This window comes from Crotalus tigris, unplaced genomic scaffold (assembly GCF_016545835.1).
Source record: "Crotalus tigris isolate CLP2741 ecotype Arizona unplaced genomic scaffold, ASM1654583v1 scf7180000024359.8030256, whole genome shotgun sequence".
Classification (NCBI taxonomy): domain Eukaryota; kingdom Metazoa; phylum Chordata; class Lepidosauria; order Squamata; family Viperidae; genus Crotalus; species Crotalus tigris.
In genome coordinates, this window is record NW_024100528.1 from 6,945,287 (window position 1) to 6,962,574 (window position 17,288).

The 17,288-nt window shown below is 36.1% G+C and overlaps 1 protein-coding gene across 3 annotated transcripts in view; it reads left to right on the forward strand.

Annotated features, from left to right (window-relative positions):
- The window catches only part of DCLK1 (doublecortin like kinase 1), a 184,558-nt gene that overhangs the window by 52,112 nt on the left and 115,158 nt on the right, over window positions 1-17,288 (forward strand). For all 3 annotated transcript variants that reach the window (XM_039327307.1, XM_039327305.1, XM_039327304.1), the window contains exon 4: window positions 11,596-11,695. In XM_039327307.1, coding sequence (XP_039183241.1) covers window positions 11,596-11,695 — 100 coding nt within the window. The remainder of the gene's footprint in view (window positions 1-11,595; window positions 11,696-17,288) is intronic.

Below are 17,288 nucleotides of genomic sequence, written 5' to 3' on the forward strand. Positions count from 1 at the left end.
ACTGGTTGGATTGTTTACTAATGCTAGTGTTTTTATTATATTAAATTCCAGCATGACGTGGTCACTTTCACTCAAGATTCCGGCAACTTCAATTCCCTCTATCACTTCTCTATTAGTAAGAATTAAGTCCAGTATAGCTTTACATCTAGTTTCCTCCTCCACCTTTTGGATGACAAAGTTGTCGACTAGGTTGGTTAGAAATCTGTTTGATCTCGCTGCAGAGTTTGTCTCCCAGTTGATATCTGGTTAGTTGAAGCCTCCTATTACTACTTACATACATTTGTTAACTGGTTGGCAAAGAGTTCATCTATTTTTTTCTGATTGGTTGGGTGGCCTGTAATATACACCTATGGCAATGTCACTTTTTTTCTCTTTTATATTGACTCATATACATTCTGGAGAGATTTTATCTTTGATCATGTGCATTTCTGTAGATAAGTAGTGTTGTCTTACATATAGTGCAACTCTCCCTCCTGTTTCTTTTGAACAATTTGTATCCATTCATCAGTCCATTCCATTCATGGGTTTTGTCCCACCAGGTCTCTGTAATACCAACCATGTCATACCTACCCTTGTGTATTATTGCTTCTTGTTCCTCAAGTTTGAGCATCTGTATATAAGCATTTAAGACTTTTATGCCTGTCCATGGGTATGTTTCCTGCATCTCCTGATTGTTGTTTGAGTTTTTCTTTTTTCTTATCACTACCTACCTCATTGTTTGATTTGTTTTCTTGGGATTTATGATTGGTTTTGGGTTCAAGAGATTCTAAAGATTGGTCACCAGTCTCCCTCAATTTTAGTTTAAAGCCCTCCTGATGAGTCTTTTTCTGAGTACATTTTCCCCTGTTTTTGTGAAATGCAGCCCATCCCTTGCCAAGAGCCCTTCATGTAGGAAATGCAGTCCATGATCCAGGAAATCAAAGTTTTGATAATGATGATAATGATGAGGGTGGTGGTGGTGGTGGTGGTGGTAGTGGTAATGGGATCAAATGGGATTTGCACATTGCTAATGGCAGGTGGATTGGTAGCTGGTTCATGAAAATGTATTCCAACATATCAAAGGCTTTTAATCAACCCCAGAAAGCAACGAGGTTAATTTAGCAGAATCTAGCATTCTGTATTTAACAACTTTATAATGATTCAAGTAAACCGATAGAAAGAATATTAACTACAAATCTGAGATTACACCAAAATTCATACCTGAACCACTTTGGTAGAAAGTGGTACAAATCCAGTAGATATAAATTTGGTTTCTGTTTAGCCAGTAACATGTTTACATAGCCCAAGGATATGGATTGGATTCTTGGAGAAAAGATTTATAGTCCCACACATATGTTTGACTCTTGCCCTTCCTTATTTATATATGTGGTGAGTGAATAAGTATTGTAGTGAAATCAGTTTTGAAAAAAAAAAAGACTATCAAACATATGACAAAGATAATGAGAACTTTTAATGAAAACATTCCCTAATTCTCACTGCTTCTTTTCAATATATTTTATCAATGGTTGCTAGCATATCAGCTCCATAGGTTTCTGGCGGAGATTACTTATTTGATCCATTTCAGTTTGGTTTTAAATCTAGAACTTTGTTTGGTTGTCATAATGGATAGTCTACATGGTGGTTAAGAGAAAATAGGTGATTGTTGTTTCTCCTGAAATTCTCTCTGATCTTCAGGACTGTTGAACATGATATAATTTTGGGATGTCTGGAGAATGGAAGCTGAGAGAAGAGAAGCTAAGGGGGAGATAGAATTAAATAAGAAAACTAATTCTATAGTGTATTAGCTTACAATACTCTTCATAAGATTGTGCTTATTTATTCCCCCTATGTTAAAAATGTACCATGTGCTTTGTATTATCACTAAAATGCATTATCACTTCATGTTTGATAAAATAAAGTTGGAGTCTCACATTAATAAAGAATATTTGGAAAAAGTTTGAAGTAATATGATTAAAAGCACAAGTGCAATTATTGTTTTCTATAATGGCCTGTGGTTTCTACTTGCCTTTTTAAATTAATTGTTAAATTAGTTAAAATGAAAGTAAAAAACCGGAAGTGTGCATAGTGTGTGTGTGTGTGTGTGCGCGCGCGTGCGCACACGCTTGAAGATCACACTGTACAAATAAAATCTCTGTGTTGAAATTATTAAAAGCAACTGCTTATTTTTTGGCTAGCTGCACTGGGATACTCCCTCCCCCTCCCTTAATTCTATATATTGAAAACAAAATCAATGTAGCTGAAACAGTTTGCAGTAGTGAATATTTGCAGATATTCCAGAATCAATTATTTTTAAAGACATATGCTATTGAAAAATTCTTCCCCTCTCTTTTTTTGCTAAACAATGGGGTATATAGAACTATTAACATTTTTGGAATTTTTTTATTTTTATATAAATATTTTAACAAATATTTTAACAAATATTTTAATGAAGGGCCCCCCTATTTAGAAGGCATTCAACTTGAGAGATGTATACTGTATACTCTGTTTACATATATTCTGCTTACATATAGTCCGCTAATAAGTGGTGGTTTTTTTTAGTTTGCAGTGCCACTTTGTGGAAAAGTAAAATATTACAAAGGACAAAATAGCCTTTAATAACTAAAACATAATAGCTAAGAAGAAAAATAATGCAGTCAAATAGTATAATAATAGAAGGACAAGTATTAGAAATATAGTTTAATATATTTGAAAATACAATTATGGCTATGATGAGGCAGAGTATAAGAAAATATATTGACAAAGCCTGAAGAGTGAAATATACTGAAATCTGGAAGAGACCAAAGAAGGAATAAAACAGTAATCTAGACAAAATTTTAAAATAAAATAAAATATAAGAAATATAAAATTATAAAAAAATAATCGGCACTTGACTAATGAAATGCTATAAAATAGTATAGAAATATTGAATGACAAGTTCAGAATTAAAGGAAGGGAATTACATAAATATAAATATTCTGTTGACAGAATGATACTTAAATCCTTTACCTAGGAGACTTTAAACATTTTGTAGGAATTCTAACTTCTGGCCGTTTTATAAACTTAATTATTTTTTGCATACCCTATTAGGTATATAATATGCCAGAATTAATTTTACTCTACTAACTGCTCAAGGGTTTCCAGAACTGAAATAGAATTAGGACTAAAAATATGATCATGCCATTTGTAAATAAGAAATTACTAAATAATTATACAGCTAAATATATTTTACATGTACATATACATACACATGTACAAAATTAATTTATATGAATTCCCATATAGAAAATTAGCTATAATTATGATTCACAGCAATGGAGTGGCCATACTATCTTTTAATAAGATTTGTTCATCTGCAAAGGTGCTTCAGGACTCCTGATTTTGAAAGTTTTTGGAACATCTCATCATAAAATGTTAGTGGTTCACAAAATAGCTAGTAAAATATTTATTTACCAGAAAGCAAGTTGGTGAAGTTCCCCATGTTGTCATACCAAAACATTAATTTCTGAATTCTTCACTGAAAATTTTCAGGCAAAATCTGTACTTATCAAACAGAGGTTTTATTTGTGCATTTTAAAAAATGTTTAATAATAAGGGATGTGTGAAAGATCACGTTTCGCTTGTAGAAAAAAGTTGTCTTGAGAAATTAAATTAATGGCTTAATTTAATGTTTCTGCTATCAGTTAAACATATGGGTATTCCTTGGTACCTGAGATGAAACCTTCCCAAAAAATAATATATTAAAAGATATTTTATTTTTTAGTACTTTCAAGTTATTGTTGACTAATATTGCAGTTATAACCTTGTCCAATTTAGGCAGTACAATTAAAGACACCAACAGTGTTCTACACTGCCAATAACATCAAAGAAATATGATTCTTGGAATAAATCCTTAATATGAGATCACATTTTCAAAGCATATGACAAACAAATTGCAAAGTTACTTTAAAATTAATTGCTTCAGACATGTAACATTTAAGCATTAATTGTTCACTGTTCTGAGTTTCTGGAGCAAACTGAACCTGAAATCAAAAAAAAACTTAAAAAGGGTAATATAGCAGTTAAACTTCTGTTTTTAAACTAAAGAAGCTAAGAATACTGTTTGCAAGCCCAGACTTAAAGATTGTAGATTAGATACAGATGTATTTGTATTTTGAGTAGATTTACTCTCTTCTAAATATTCATAAATATCTTGGAATGTAAGATTAATGCATATTTAAAACAGTCAGTTTTAGGTGATGAACCCCATGTAAAACTGAATATTAATGTTTAATTTTATTATGTGCTATTATATGAATGGAAGTAATTTTATTAACATTTTGTGGATAAACATTGATTTGAATAGCAGGGTTTAATCAGTTTAGGGGTCTGGCCACCAAATGGCAGTCTTGTTCTTCTCTTAAAAGCAAAGCTGAGTGTAAATCTGGCAGAGGATAAAACATGGAAACGGAAGAAAATGTTAGTATCTCCAATTCAGAAATATTAGCAGTGCACTGTCTATACTGTAGTGCTGTGTGCTGTTATAACAAATGTATTCTAGAACAGATTGTGTTGAAATATCATCCCATAGCAATGTGGTATTTTGTTCTTCCTTCTACTTTTATTGTTTAGGTGTGTGAAATCTCAGCCACATAGCCATATGTTGATGAATTGCCAAGTTGCTTGACTATTAAATTACAATAAAGTGAGCATTCTTTAAGAGCACCAGGCCTGGTTTTAGTTTCCCCATAATGCAGACGAACTTCATGAAGGACATAACCAAATGACTCACTATTGAGAGTCCTATTTGTTAAAGTTTTATAACAACCTTTTTCTGTTTCTGTAACAATACAAAGAGCATAAGATACATTTGTGGGCAGAACCCATAATTTGTTACTTTTGTAACAGCCCTTTTATTGACCTCATTCTGATTGCAAGCACTTTGTGGAACATCATTGAAGGCAGATGTGTAGTGGAAAGTTTTACTAGATTTTACATCTACCAGAATTACAAAAAATATTAAGTGAGAGTGGGGTTCCAATATAGAAACAATTGAAATCTGAAGTTTTCTTAAAAGTCAACAAGCCAATTTAGAATTATAGAATCATAGGATTGGGAGGGACCTGGAATTCTTCAACAAGCCAATTTAGAATTATAGAATCATAGGATTGGGAGGGACCTGGAATTCTTCGAATCCAACCACTGCCCAGGCAAGAATCCTGAGACCAGACAAATGGCTGTCTAATCTTGCTTGAGAATCTTCACTGATGGAGCATCTGCAGCTGCAGGAGGCAATCACAAACACGAATCATAGCCCATATTGCTATTATTCTTAGATGGATGGCATCAAAATGCTTTAATGCTCAGTAAATTAAAATTTAGCAGTTCTATATGTTTACCCTTCATTCTATTATATATTTTCTGTTAAGTCAGGATTTCTTTCTTTCTTATCTAACTTTCAGGGAGAAAAGCAAGATAAACTCTTAACATTCACAATTTTGGGCTAAGGCAGGGGTAGGCAATCCAAAACACTTAAAGAGCCACTTGGACCCGTTTCCCACCAAAAACAAAACACTGGGAGCCGCAAAACCATTTTGATATCTAAAATGAAGATAACACTGCATATATCCTTTTTTACCTTTATTATAGGTGTGTGTGTTTGTGTGTGTGTGTATGTATGTGTGTGTGTGTATATATATGTATATGTATATATATATATCTACACACACACACACACACACACACACGTACACACACAGGTAAAAAAAGGATATATGCAGTGTTATCTTCATTTTAGATGTCAAAAGGGTCTCTCTCTCTCTCTCTCTGCCCTTGGTCTGCCACTCCTCTTCCCCCGCTCTCTTTCTTTCTCTCTCTCTCTTTCCTCTCTCTCTCTCTCTCTCTCTCTCCCTCTTTTTCTCTCTCTCTCTTTCTCCCCCCCCCTCCTATCTGCTGCTCACCTGACAAGCTTCAGGCTGTTGTCCAACAAGATCAGGGGTAAGCAACCTCGTCTCTTTTATGACTCATGGACTTCAACTCCCAGAATTCCTGAGTCAGCCTACCTGGGCTAGCTAGCTCTCTCCTGCCCTTCCTGCTTCCTGCAGAGACGCAGCAAAGGGAGGAGCTCCGCCCAGAAAGCTTTTCAGCTCCTCGGAGAACACTGTGAGTCCACTCTCTTTTACACACACACACACACACACACACACACACACACACACAGAGAGAGAGAGAGAGAAGCAGGGAAGTGCAATTGCCTCTCTCTGTCTCTGTCTCTCTCTGCAAAGGCAGAGGAGGCTGGGAGCCGCAGGGGAAGGCTCAAAGAGCCGCATGCGGCTCCGGAGCCGCAGGTTGCCGACCTGTGGGCTAAGGGCTAGACTTGTCATGCCAAGGAGCATACTCCAGCAGGTATCTGGGGGCCAGACTGCATTAATTCATTACAAGTTACATCATTCATATCAAGAATCCCTCAATGTGAACTAGGTTCCTGGTGATTTCATGGATATGTCCATTTGTTTTACTTTGCAGCAATCTAGTACTGGTTTGCCATTGTTTTCTTCTGGAATCTTTTTCTAGTCTACACTGGCCAATAACCCAGGAATTCCTTGAAAATATCCCATCCGAGTGTTAACCAGGTCTGATACTATTTACATTCTAAAGTTGACCAGGTGAAAATAATTCTCCTTGTGTTTCAGATTAATAATTTCAATTCAGTAGCACTTTTAAAGGGAACAGGAATTCTTGCTTTAGACCAGAAGTTATGTAGCCTTAGTAATTGAGGCCGAGCATGTGTATTTTAAATTCTGTTTGCAAATATTTTTTAAAACTATTTGTAGTCCTCATCATCTCCAGCATAAGTAGGGAAACAATCAAAGTATAAACACTTGTGCACATTTGGGATTGCATTGCACTTGTCGGAAGCATTGAAGTGCTTCCGGGTTGAAAGGATAAGCCAGTGACATCACCCATTGCCTGGGAGATGCTCAGTTGGGGGCTCCTTTCACGTCCATGGCAGGAGCTGGAGTGAAGGATACCTAGTCGCACTGGGTCTCAAATGCGGGTTTGCTAACCTGTGACCCAACAACCTAACCATGTGAGACACAGTACTCCTGTAATTTGGGATTAGAAGCTATGATTTTGCCCTGGTCAACAAGACAGGTATTGCCGCTACTCACATTTGTGATGTCCTAGTTGATGTTTTACATTTAAATCATTAAAGGCATAGCTGGAGATTGCTAAATTGTTATGTAGGATGACCTAATGAAAACCAGAGATGATAAGAATTTATTTCAGGTAAGTTAGGCCTGGGATTCAGTATTAATATATATACAAGATCTTACAATAATATGTGTCAATAACAGTGCAAAGATAGGAAATAAAAATTATAGTACTGTAGAAGAAAGTACATTGCCATTACTATGCCCCTATATCAGAGGAATTCCTAAGCAATTCCTTGCTGAATCTGAAATTGTTCTTTCCTTGAGACAGATTTTTTTTCTCCGATGATAAACTCATTGTATTTGCGGTACAATAATTCTTGGTTTAAATGGTTTATCATGATGTTCTGTAAATGGAGAGGGAGATTTTAGGAGTAGAAATAACCGTATTTCCAGAACAGGAATGACCATATTCTTCTAGAATGATCATGCCCTAATCTTTTCCAGGGTGATTGGCAACTTTAAACCTTTTTTTTAAAAAAAATGAAATGATACTTGTTATTACATTTCCAAAATAGAGTGGTTATTTACTATGTTAAATAATAGTTGAGATGAATAAAAATACAATCAGCCACATGAAATATGGTTTTGCCATTCATTTTAGTATTAAACTGAGAAATTATTTATAGTAAGGAACCAGTACAGTATAGAACACAATTGAAAAGCTACATCTCCTGAACCACTGTTCTCCTAATGCTTTATTACAACATGTGCATTGAGTGTGGACTCTCTTGTGCAGTTTCATACTTTGTCTGTGCTTGTTTTTAGCTAGCAAACTAGTTTAAGCTGAGGTTACTGTATAAACTAAGCAATAATGTCAATGTGATTTCTAGGATCCAGGGATTTAATTGACATCTACTACACAATAGATGCTATATGGTTTCTCAGGTGAGATGGAGCCTGTTACTCATTTACAGAGAACGAGTTTGTAAAGCTATCTCAGTTGTTCCAATCTTTAAAAAAGGAAGACTTTTGTTTAATTGAAAAAACTCTTGCAGCTTAACAATGTGAATATCACCATGGAGATTTCTCCCCCCACAAAAAAAAATTCTGTAGTTGTTTCTTTTACATGTAAAATGCAGATACATCCCATGGGTTTTGCCTAAATCCTTGTCTTGCGATTTGGACCATAAATTAAGAAGGGGAAGGACAGATTTATCTGCAGAAAATGTATTTTATCCTTTTTTGTAGCAACACACTTGTGTAATGATAAATAAATGAAGTGGGGTGTGTGAATAAAAGACTTTGAATCAAACACAATAGGGAGGAAATGTGTGATCTAGTTAATTTGAGACAATGAGTCAGTCAGCTGCCTTGGTAATTTTAAAAAATAATATACAACTGATCTCTTTCTGGACATATGGTGCAACTTTAGAAGAATTGTTATGATTTCAAGTGCTTCAGGTTTTTTAAAAATTATTTTAGTTTCATTTTAAGCTATTTCACATGAATTCCTTTTGTGAAAAAAAATCTGGCTTTCTTTGGTGAAATATATCAAACATTGCAGAGAACGAATTCTGGATATGGAAAACATCCAGCGGATGCTATGGTCTTTTTGCAGGATGATTTCCAGAACAAAGTTATGGCTGTATTGAACACCATGTCAGCAAATAAATAGCAAAGATATATTAATAGGGCCAATGATTCCTGTCTGTAACCTTTCCATGTTCAAAGGTTTTAAAACATAATTGACAGTCTGTAAAATATGCATGTATGTATTTCCGCTTTGAGATTAAAGTTAAGATGCTAACAATTTTAACAACTACAAAAAACTGAATAAATATTTTTAAAAATAACATTAAAATGTTATTTTTAAAGATATACATTCTGCAACGATACCACTAACAACATCAAATATCCACATCTGTCTGCCCCAGGTCCTTGGGAAGGATTTGATAGGTGGATAAAAATGCCAAATTCAGTCTGAACATCTAGCTGACTATGTGACAAAACAACTGGAAATAGATGGTGTCTTATTTCTCCCCATCTCTTGAGGGAGGATGTTCAGTTCTAACATAGATGGATTCTTTTATCCCTCTTTCAACTCAATGGCTGTCTCTTTTTGTAAAAGTCCAGTTTATAATGCAGTCCTTGCAGCAGTTCCAAAAAGATTCTACAACTAATTGCACCCTGTTTCAGGTGACCCTGAGGGCACATATAACCCCTCAACAGCTCTCTCAGAGTGCTAATGATCAGATGACCCCTTGTTGTTGTTGTTAGTTCTGAAGTCGTGTCCGACCCATTGCAACCCCATGGACAATGTTCCTCCAGGCCTTCCTGTCCGCTACCATCTTCTGGAGTCCATTTAAGCTCACACCTACTGCTTCAGTGACTCCATCCAGCCACCTCATTCTCTGTCGTCCCCTTCTTCTATTGCCCTCAATCTTTTCCAGCATTAGGTTCCTCTGCAGTGAGTCTTTCCTTCTCACTAGATGGCCAAAGTATTTGAGTTTCAACTTCAGGATCTGGCATTCTAAAGAGCAGTCATGATTGATCTCCTCTAGGACTGACAGTTTGATTATCTTGCTGTCCAGGGAACTCGCAGGAGTCTTCTCCAGCATCATAGTTCAAAGGTCTTTTGGGCTCAGCCTTTCTTTTTTTTTAATATTTTTTTATTTTTCCAAACTCTCCCTCATACATATACTGTGGTATTTATCAGATGTTAACATACATTCTTTTAACATTCATATATAAGATACTTTTAATAAAATGAAATAAATACATACACATGACTTTTGGTGTTGCTTGCCCATTTCCCCTTTCACTGTATCCACACTCCTTCTTCTCTACCTTCTTTCTCCCTTTCTTCTCTTCCCTACTTCCCTCTTCGTCCTCTCCTCTTCTCTTTCTTCACCACTCTCCTCCACTTTCTCCCCACTTCTCCTCTTCTCCTCCAACCTTCCTACTTCCTTCTCCCCTCCTTTACTCTTTTCTCTCTCCTCTCCTTTCTTCCCTCTCATCCCTCTTCAGATACAATTCAGGGGTAATGGTCCGTTGTGCTCAGCCTTTCTTATGGTCCAACTTTCACAGCCATATATTGCAAATGGGAAAACCATTGCCTTGACTATACATACTTTTGTTGGCAGGGTGATGTCCTCCACCATCCTATTAGAACCTATCCTTCTATCCCCCTTCATTAGAACTGATGAAGCTTCTTAAATGAGAAATGAAATCATCTTCTTTCCTCCTCCTCCTCCTCCTCCTCCTCCTCCTCCTCCTCCTCCTCCTCCTCCTCCTCCTCCTTCTTCTTCTTCTTCTTCTTCTTCTTCTTCTTCTTCTTCTTCTCCTTCTCCTTCTCCTTCTCCTTCTCCTTCTCCTCCTCCTCCTCCTCCTCCTCCTCCTCCTCCTCCTCAAAAAAACCACCTTTGAGATTGCTTTCTCATATTTTCTTTGCAGTTCATCTAATATTCCAAATACTGTTTCTAAATCAGGTACCCACTAACCTTTACTGGTGCATTTGATGTTTATTTCACAACTAAAGAATTTTGCGCTCTTCAATTTCCTTCTGTTACTTTTAGCTCATTTTTCTAACCTTTTCTTCCCTCACAGCAACTCTACAGTTCAATTTCTTTGTCTCACTGTGATCTACTCAACATTTTCATTTCCTGTACATTTCTTGTGTGTTCAATTTTTGTTTCTTTTTATTGTTTTCACTTTTTGTAGAGATACATTGACTTCTTTTGCTGTTCCTCCTCATTGGCATGAGCTGAGGCTAGTGAATGATGTTAAAAAGTCATAACAATGCTGGCCAGGGAATTCTGGGTATTGAAGTCACATCTTAAAGTTGCCAAGGCTGACAAAAACCCATTTCACTTTCTCATCTTTATATACTTGTGAAGATGTGTGAAAGAGTCCCAAACTAGGAAGCCCCACACTCTCTCTTATACATCTCCTACTCATATATCCAATTCACAAGTATAAAAGGAAATACTGGATACAAGGAATTTCTTCCTTCGATCACTTGGATGCTATAATATAACTGTGGGTAGAGCCCACAGGCCTTGTAGTTAAGCGTAGGTAATAACCACCCACCAGACTTTGATTTTTTTTATTAAAAAAAACAATCTTACAGTTAGTGGATGATGGACTTGGCAGGTGCTTAGCAACTCTCATTTTGTTAATTTTACTTTAAAAATGTATTCTTTATGAAACAAAATGATAATTATTAGCACTTTGCTGCACTTTTGCAAAATATTTTTGCAAAATCAATCTGCTTTAAAGCATCTTTTTTGTTACTTGGAATCCTGCTACTTTCTTCATGAAGAGATGAAACTTTCAGCTTCAGACTTTTCTAATGTAAACAAGGTGAAAAGTGGTAGAGAAGATTTTGGAGGTCTTATGTAATCTTCAGTAGTAAAATATTTTAATGTAATATTTTGTGTAAGGCATGTCTTGGAATAATAATTACACAATTTTCGTATTGCAGGTGGTGTGCCTTCAGGATTTTTTTGGTGATGATGACATATTTATTGCATGTGGCCCTGAAAAATTTCGTTACCAGGATGACTTCTTGCTAGATGAAAGTGGTAAGAAAATATTTTTGTTCATTATAATATATGATAGTAATTTTATGATATGTTTTGAATTTCCCAGTTATATCCATATGAACGATGATATAGAGCTCTCTGTACTTGGTTGCTCGCTTGGAGATGTTTTATTATCCAAGTAGATAATATCATCGGTGTGATGAATGGATTTGCTGTCTCTTTATATAGAGTAGCTTGTTTTGCTAGTTATGATGGGGGTGTGGTTTTTCCTTGATGGTTCCTTGATTAGAGCATTGTTTCCTGTATGATTGTTTAACTGCTGTTGATGCCTGTTTATCAGAGGACTGGCTGCTGGAGGGGATATGTTCTAGTCTAGCAAGCTACTATGTATAAACAGGCAGCAGACCCTATACTCACTGGTGCTGATTATATTACCTAGTCCTAGTTGCTTAATTTATGTATTTATTATTAAATTTATTTTTTTGCTTAAATTTATATAGCCACCCATCCCCCTTTCATGATTCTGCAAGCAAACAGCTAAGCTCAGAGAGTGCCAAGAACTCCACCACTGAACCCTGAGCTACATATATTCTTTTCTGTTGGAATGACAACGGTTTGGGACAAGAGAATTAAATTAAGCCCTATTAAGAGTGCCACAGTCCTGCCATGTTACCTTCAAAGTCCTTACAAATAGGCATTAATTAAATGAAGCCAGAAAGATTGTGTCAAAGCACAGTCATAGGACTGATCTCAAGATTTTTGGTTCAAAAGTACAAACAAGTTTTTTCCAGCCTAGATATCTTTCAAATATGTGGACTAACATCTACCTATTAAGATAGCTACTGGATTTACTTTGTTGGGGGAAGAGTTCAGTTCAGAGACTTGAAATTTCAGCAAATCAAAAAAGGTACCGGATTCTTTATGATACTGGTAGCTAAAAAAAATGAAGATAAAACTATTTAATAAAACTGTTTAATAATGCCAGTTAGGATGATTGCTCTATTGTGGCTTCTATGTTCACAGAGTCAATATAAGCCATTAGGTGGATAAAATACATCACAGAAATATCAGCCATTGTGGAAGTAGGATGTTGGGCAATATTGTTTGATCAAGCTTTGTTAATATTACATCCTTATATGTGCATTTATTTATATTATTAAAGGCAGCCTAGTTGGAGATCCATAACTGTCATATCTGTATAACATACACATAACTTTTACACCAAATTACTGAACAAAAACCAAAGAAACCTGTACTGTTATTAAAAGAGATGAATAGTACCTGATTATTTTGAGGTAGAAATATTGGAATATCTCATGTCATCTTAATTTGCTGTCTTGAGCCTGGTTTCCCTAGTGTCAACATTTCTTGGTACACTCTGACTGGCAGCTAACACAGTGCCAGGAAAATCTTATTTCTTTTTCCAAATGTAATACGTCAGAAGTGTCATGTTTAACCACCAGGCTTTTCTAACCTTGATTACTGAAGCAGAGAGGAAGGAGAAATAAGATCCATCTGTTGTAATTTATGGAACACTGGTTAAATAGTTTTTTGACTGTGCTCTGGAAGTTGGTTTGTTCACCACCTGCATCAGGGGAAGAAACCTTCTTGGTACAAAACCATCATTAGGCATATGAAAAATCTCCTACATTATTGCTGATTTTAACAAGGGAGTCAGTTCTCAGATGTCAGAAACCTGCAATCTGTACCAAATACAACATGATTAATTAGTGCATTATCTTGCTATAACAAGGTTGGCAAATGAGCCACTACATGAGTCACTGTATGGGACTCTGATGTTTTTTTACCTCCTTTCAATATAAAGGCATGCCAAGGGCAGTGGCTTGTAGAGAATAAGTTTGGGATCTACTTGGGTAGCTTTTAATTTTTTTTAATGATTATATAGCAACAAAAGGATTTTCCCAGGGCACCCGTGAAGGTCATGCCTTAATGTAACTTAACCCTTTGATTCAAGAATGCATTCTGCTTAGAAAAGAGCAGTGAAGCCAGAACCTTGACTCATTTATTTTATTTTTTTGCCAAAGATAGATACCCAGATATATCTCAGCTCTAAGATGGGACTATAATATAAGGAATTATTCTTATTATTTATTTTTTAACTAAGAGACTTACAGGTGTTCAGCCAATTAGCTTGCATTTATTTATTTATTTATTTATTTATTTATGACACTTATATACCGCTTTAAGTACAAGCACTCTCTAAGCGGTGTACACCAGTAAGCAATGTATATATATATTTACATTGCCCCCAACAATCTGGGTCCTCATTTTACCTACCTCGGAAGGATGGAAGGCTGGGTCAACCGTGAGCCGGTGAGATTTGAACTGCTGACCTACTGAACACAGTCAGCTAAAGTGGCCTGCTATTTTTACTAATTTTTACTAATTTACTAATTTTACTAATCCAGCATATCTCAAACTGGGAATATGATTTTCCTGGAGAATTACAAACAAATTTGAGGGGGTTGTACTCAGTTGTGCTCTGCCTGGATAGGGGCAGCCTTCATTAGCCTGTCTGCAATGGATTAATCCCATTCACCAAAGCTTTTATTTAATGGCTTTTGCATCCACACCAAAACTCTTGCCACCACCCTAACCCTGGTTCAGTTCAACTAGGATCAAGATGCTTTTCATCTTCCAAGATGGTGCTTCTCCTGGACATGTACTGGTATGCATGCCCATACAAGGCATCCTGAATGGGCTGATCTCTCATCATAAGCATCACTGCAAAAAGGACACCCTAGTGGGATGGGCCCATTTCAGCCCCTGATGTAGACCAGAGCAGGAATAAACTTCATAGAAATTTAAAACTACTTTTATTAAGATGGACTACAGTAACAGAATATTGCAAGTTTGATTATATTTTACCACTTCTTATGTGATTTAGAAGGTTGTTTGAGGCTTTTATGTATACCTTCTTGTTTTGCTTATCGTTGCTTTGACTATTGCTGCTATGTTGATGTGACCAAAGCCCTTTTCTAGAGTGGTTTGATGGGTCTTAATAAACACAAATTGATAAGCAACAAGAGAAAGAATCTTTGCTCTTTGATGAAGCAACCCTTAACTGTATATCCAGTTTCATGTGATATGTCATTTCATCTATTTACTTCTTTTCTAATGCTGTAAACTTTTAAGTTTTGAGTTTACTTGACCAGTGAGATAAACCCTTTGTCAATCCTGTCATCAGAAGAAAGAGGTTGGGGCACTCCTTCCCTCTTATTACTTCAATTCAGGTACTAGAATTTCACTTTGTTGATACATTGAGGAGGTACAGTATATGTATTTTTGCAACAATACATCATTTACATTCAAATTTCTGGGAAAATGTTGCCAACACGTCAATTTCATGGCACAGTGAAGCTAGGTGAAATCAATTCATTTTGTAGTGTATTGTGACAATGTTTTTTTCATAGTCTCAGATGAAGACTTTTTCTGGTCCTTTCTAGAGAAGTTGGCAATTGGAGTCTACACTTTTTGCATGTAAAGTATGTGCTCTAACTGAATTAGATTGTCCCATGATTCTATGCTTAATCATTCATATTTGCTGTTATCTTATTTCCTATGACTAAAATCTTCCCAATTTCTCTGGAGAAACCAGAGGCCAAACAAAATACACACGGGGATATCATTCTATGATTGCATTTACCGAACTTCCATTTTATTCTTCACTGAATCTGAAGTCTCAGAACTGTCTTTGTTCTTCAGTTTGAAAAGAAGACAATAGAAGTCTTATCATTAAATGAATTAAAATTAAGCTTGAATGAGTTTTTGTTACGTTAAACAATAATTGATACCCTATCTTTCTTGCTTAGGCTGACAATATATGTTCTAAAGCTCTGGATGAGGACAGATTTTTCTTCAAAAATGTCCACACATTTTCTATAATGGCAATATCTTTTGGACAATAACTTTAATTATTCAAAATCCATTTTTTCTTTAATGAAAGTATCTTTTTGACAGAAAACATATTCAAAATCCATAATTCATTAGCTTTTAGAAAGTGCAAAACTTTCCTGGAGGCATTTGAGAATAATATATTTCTTCTTAGTGTTTATTAACTGCTTTTTAAATGGTGGAAAATCTTTTGAAAACAAACTACAATATAGCAGCTGAGAGGACTTACAAAAACCTTATTGGAAAACTGTTTCAAAACCTATTAATACTGAAATTGATTAATAACCTAAAACAATGGTTCTCAACCTTTTTAATGCCGCGACCCCCAACCAGTCGTAAGTCGAGGACTACTCAACCGGTCATAAGTCGAGGACTATTCAACTGGTGCAGCACCATTTGCAGAATGGGACTTTTGGCGGGCTCAGCAGGGCAGAGACAGCCTGGACAATTCCTATTGGCTTTTGAAAGCCAATAGAACTAGACTCTATTCAAGAGAGTCTATTCTATTGGCTTTCAAAGGCCAACAGAATAAAAGGGAGTAGCACAGCTAAGGAAAAGGGGGAAAAAATGGCGTATTGCATTGTTTGGTGACCCCCGTGAAATGGTCGTTTGACCCCAAATGGGATCCCGACCCACAGGTTGAGAACCACTGACCTAAAATAAAATGAATAAAAATGTACACAGCTAGAAGCTACTTGGAGACTAGGATATTGGTATAGAGTTAGGAGAATTCAAAGTTTATTTTCCTGAGAGATACACTAATATACCCAAAGTGTTGTCCTGTGAAACTTGGCTCTGCTTTCTGAATATCCTGAAGGGCATTTAAATAATAAATTGTGAAGTGCTGTTGGCAACTCTTCCCCAAACTGATGTCCTTCAGATAGGATGAATAAATGGAATGCCTAGCCAGCTTGAATCTGCATTCCTATGTCAGGAGGATAATTACACTACACGGTACTAATAGCAACATTCAGCACAGCAAATTTTCAACATCTGCTTTTACCTTTATATTCCAAATGATAAAACATAGATTTCCAGCACTAACAGGCTGGAAATCAAACTGGTTCTAAATATGGGGTGGCACAGTGGTTAGAATGCAGTATTGTAGACTAATTCGATCCAAGGTAGACTTAGCCTTCCATCCTTCTGAAAATGGTAAAATGAGGACCCAGATTGTTGGGGGAAATATGCTGACTCTATAAACCACTTAAAAAGGGCTGTAAAGCAGTATGAAGTGATATATAAATATAATTGCTATTGCAACTGCTACTGCTATAGTCACATAGAAGTTCATTCACCCTTCTTATTCTTGTTCCTGAGGGTGGGGTGGGGAACACCCAGAATATCATCTTTCAGTTTTGAACAGTTGAACAAAGGCTTGCAATTTTTAAGGACAAATAAGAGCACTGAATGAAATAATAATGGGCTTTTTCTTTAAACTGAAAGAATATTTTCTATATAACCTTTCTATGTAGCTAATTGTTGTTGTTGTTGTTAGTTGCGAAGTTGTGTCCGACCCATCGCGACCCCATGGACAATGTTCCTCCAGGTCTTCCTGTGCTCTACCATCTTCTGCAGTCCATTTAAGTTCACACCTACTGCTTCAGTGACTCCATCCAGCCATCTCATTCTCTGTCGTCCCCTTCTTCTATTGCCCTCAATCTTTCCCAGCATTAGGCTCTTCTCCAGTGAATCCTTCCTTCTCATTAGGTGGCCA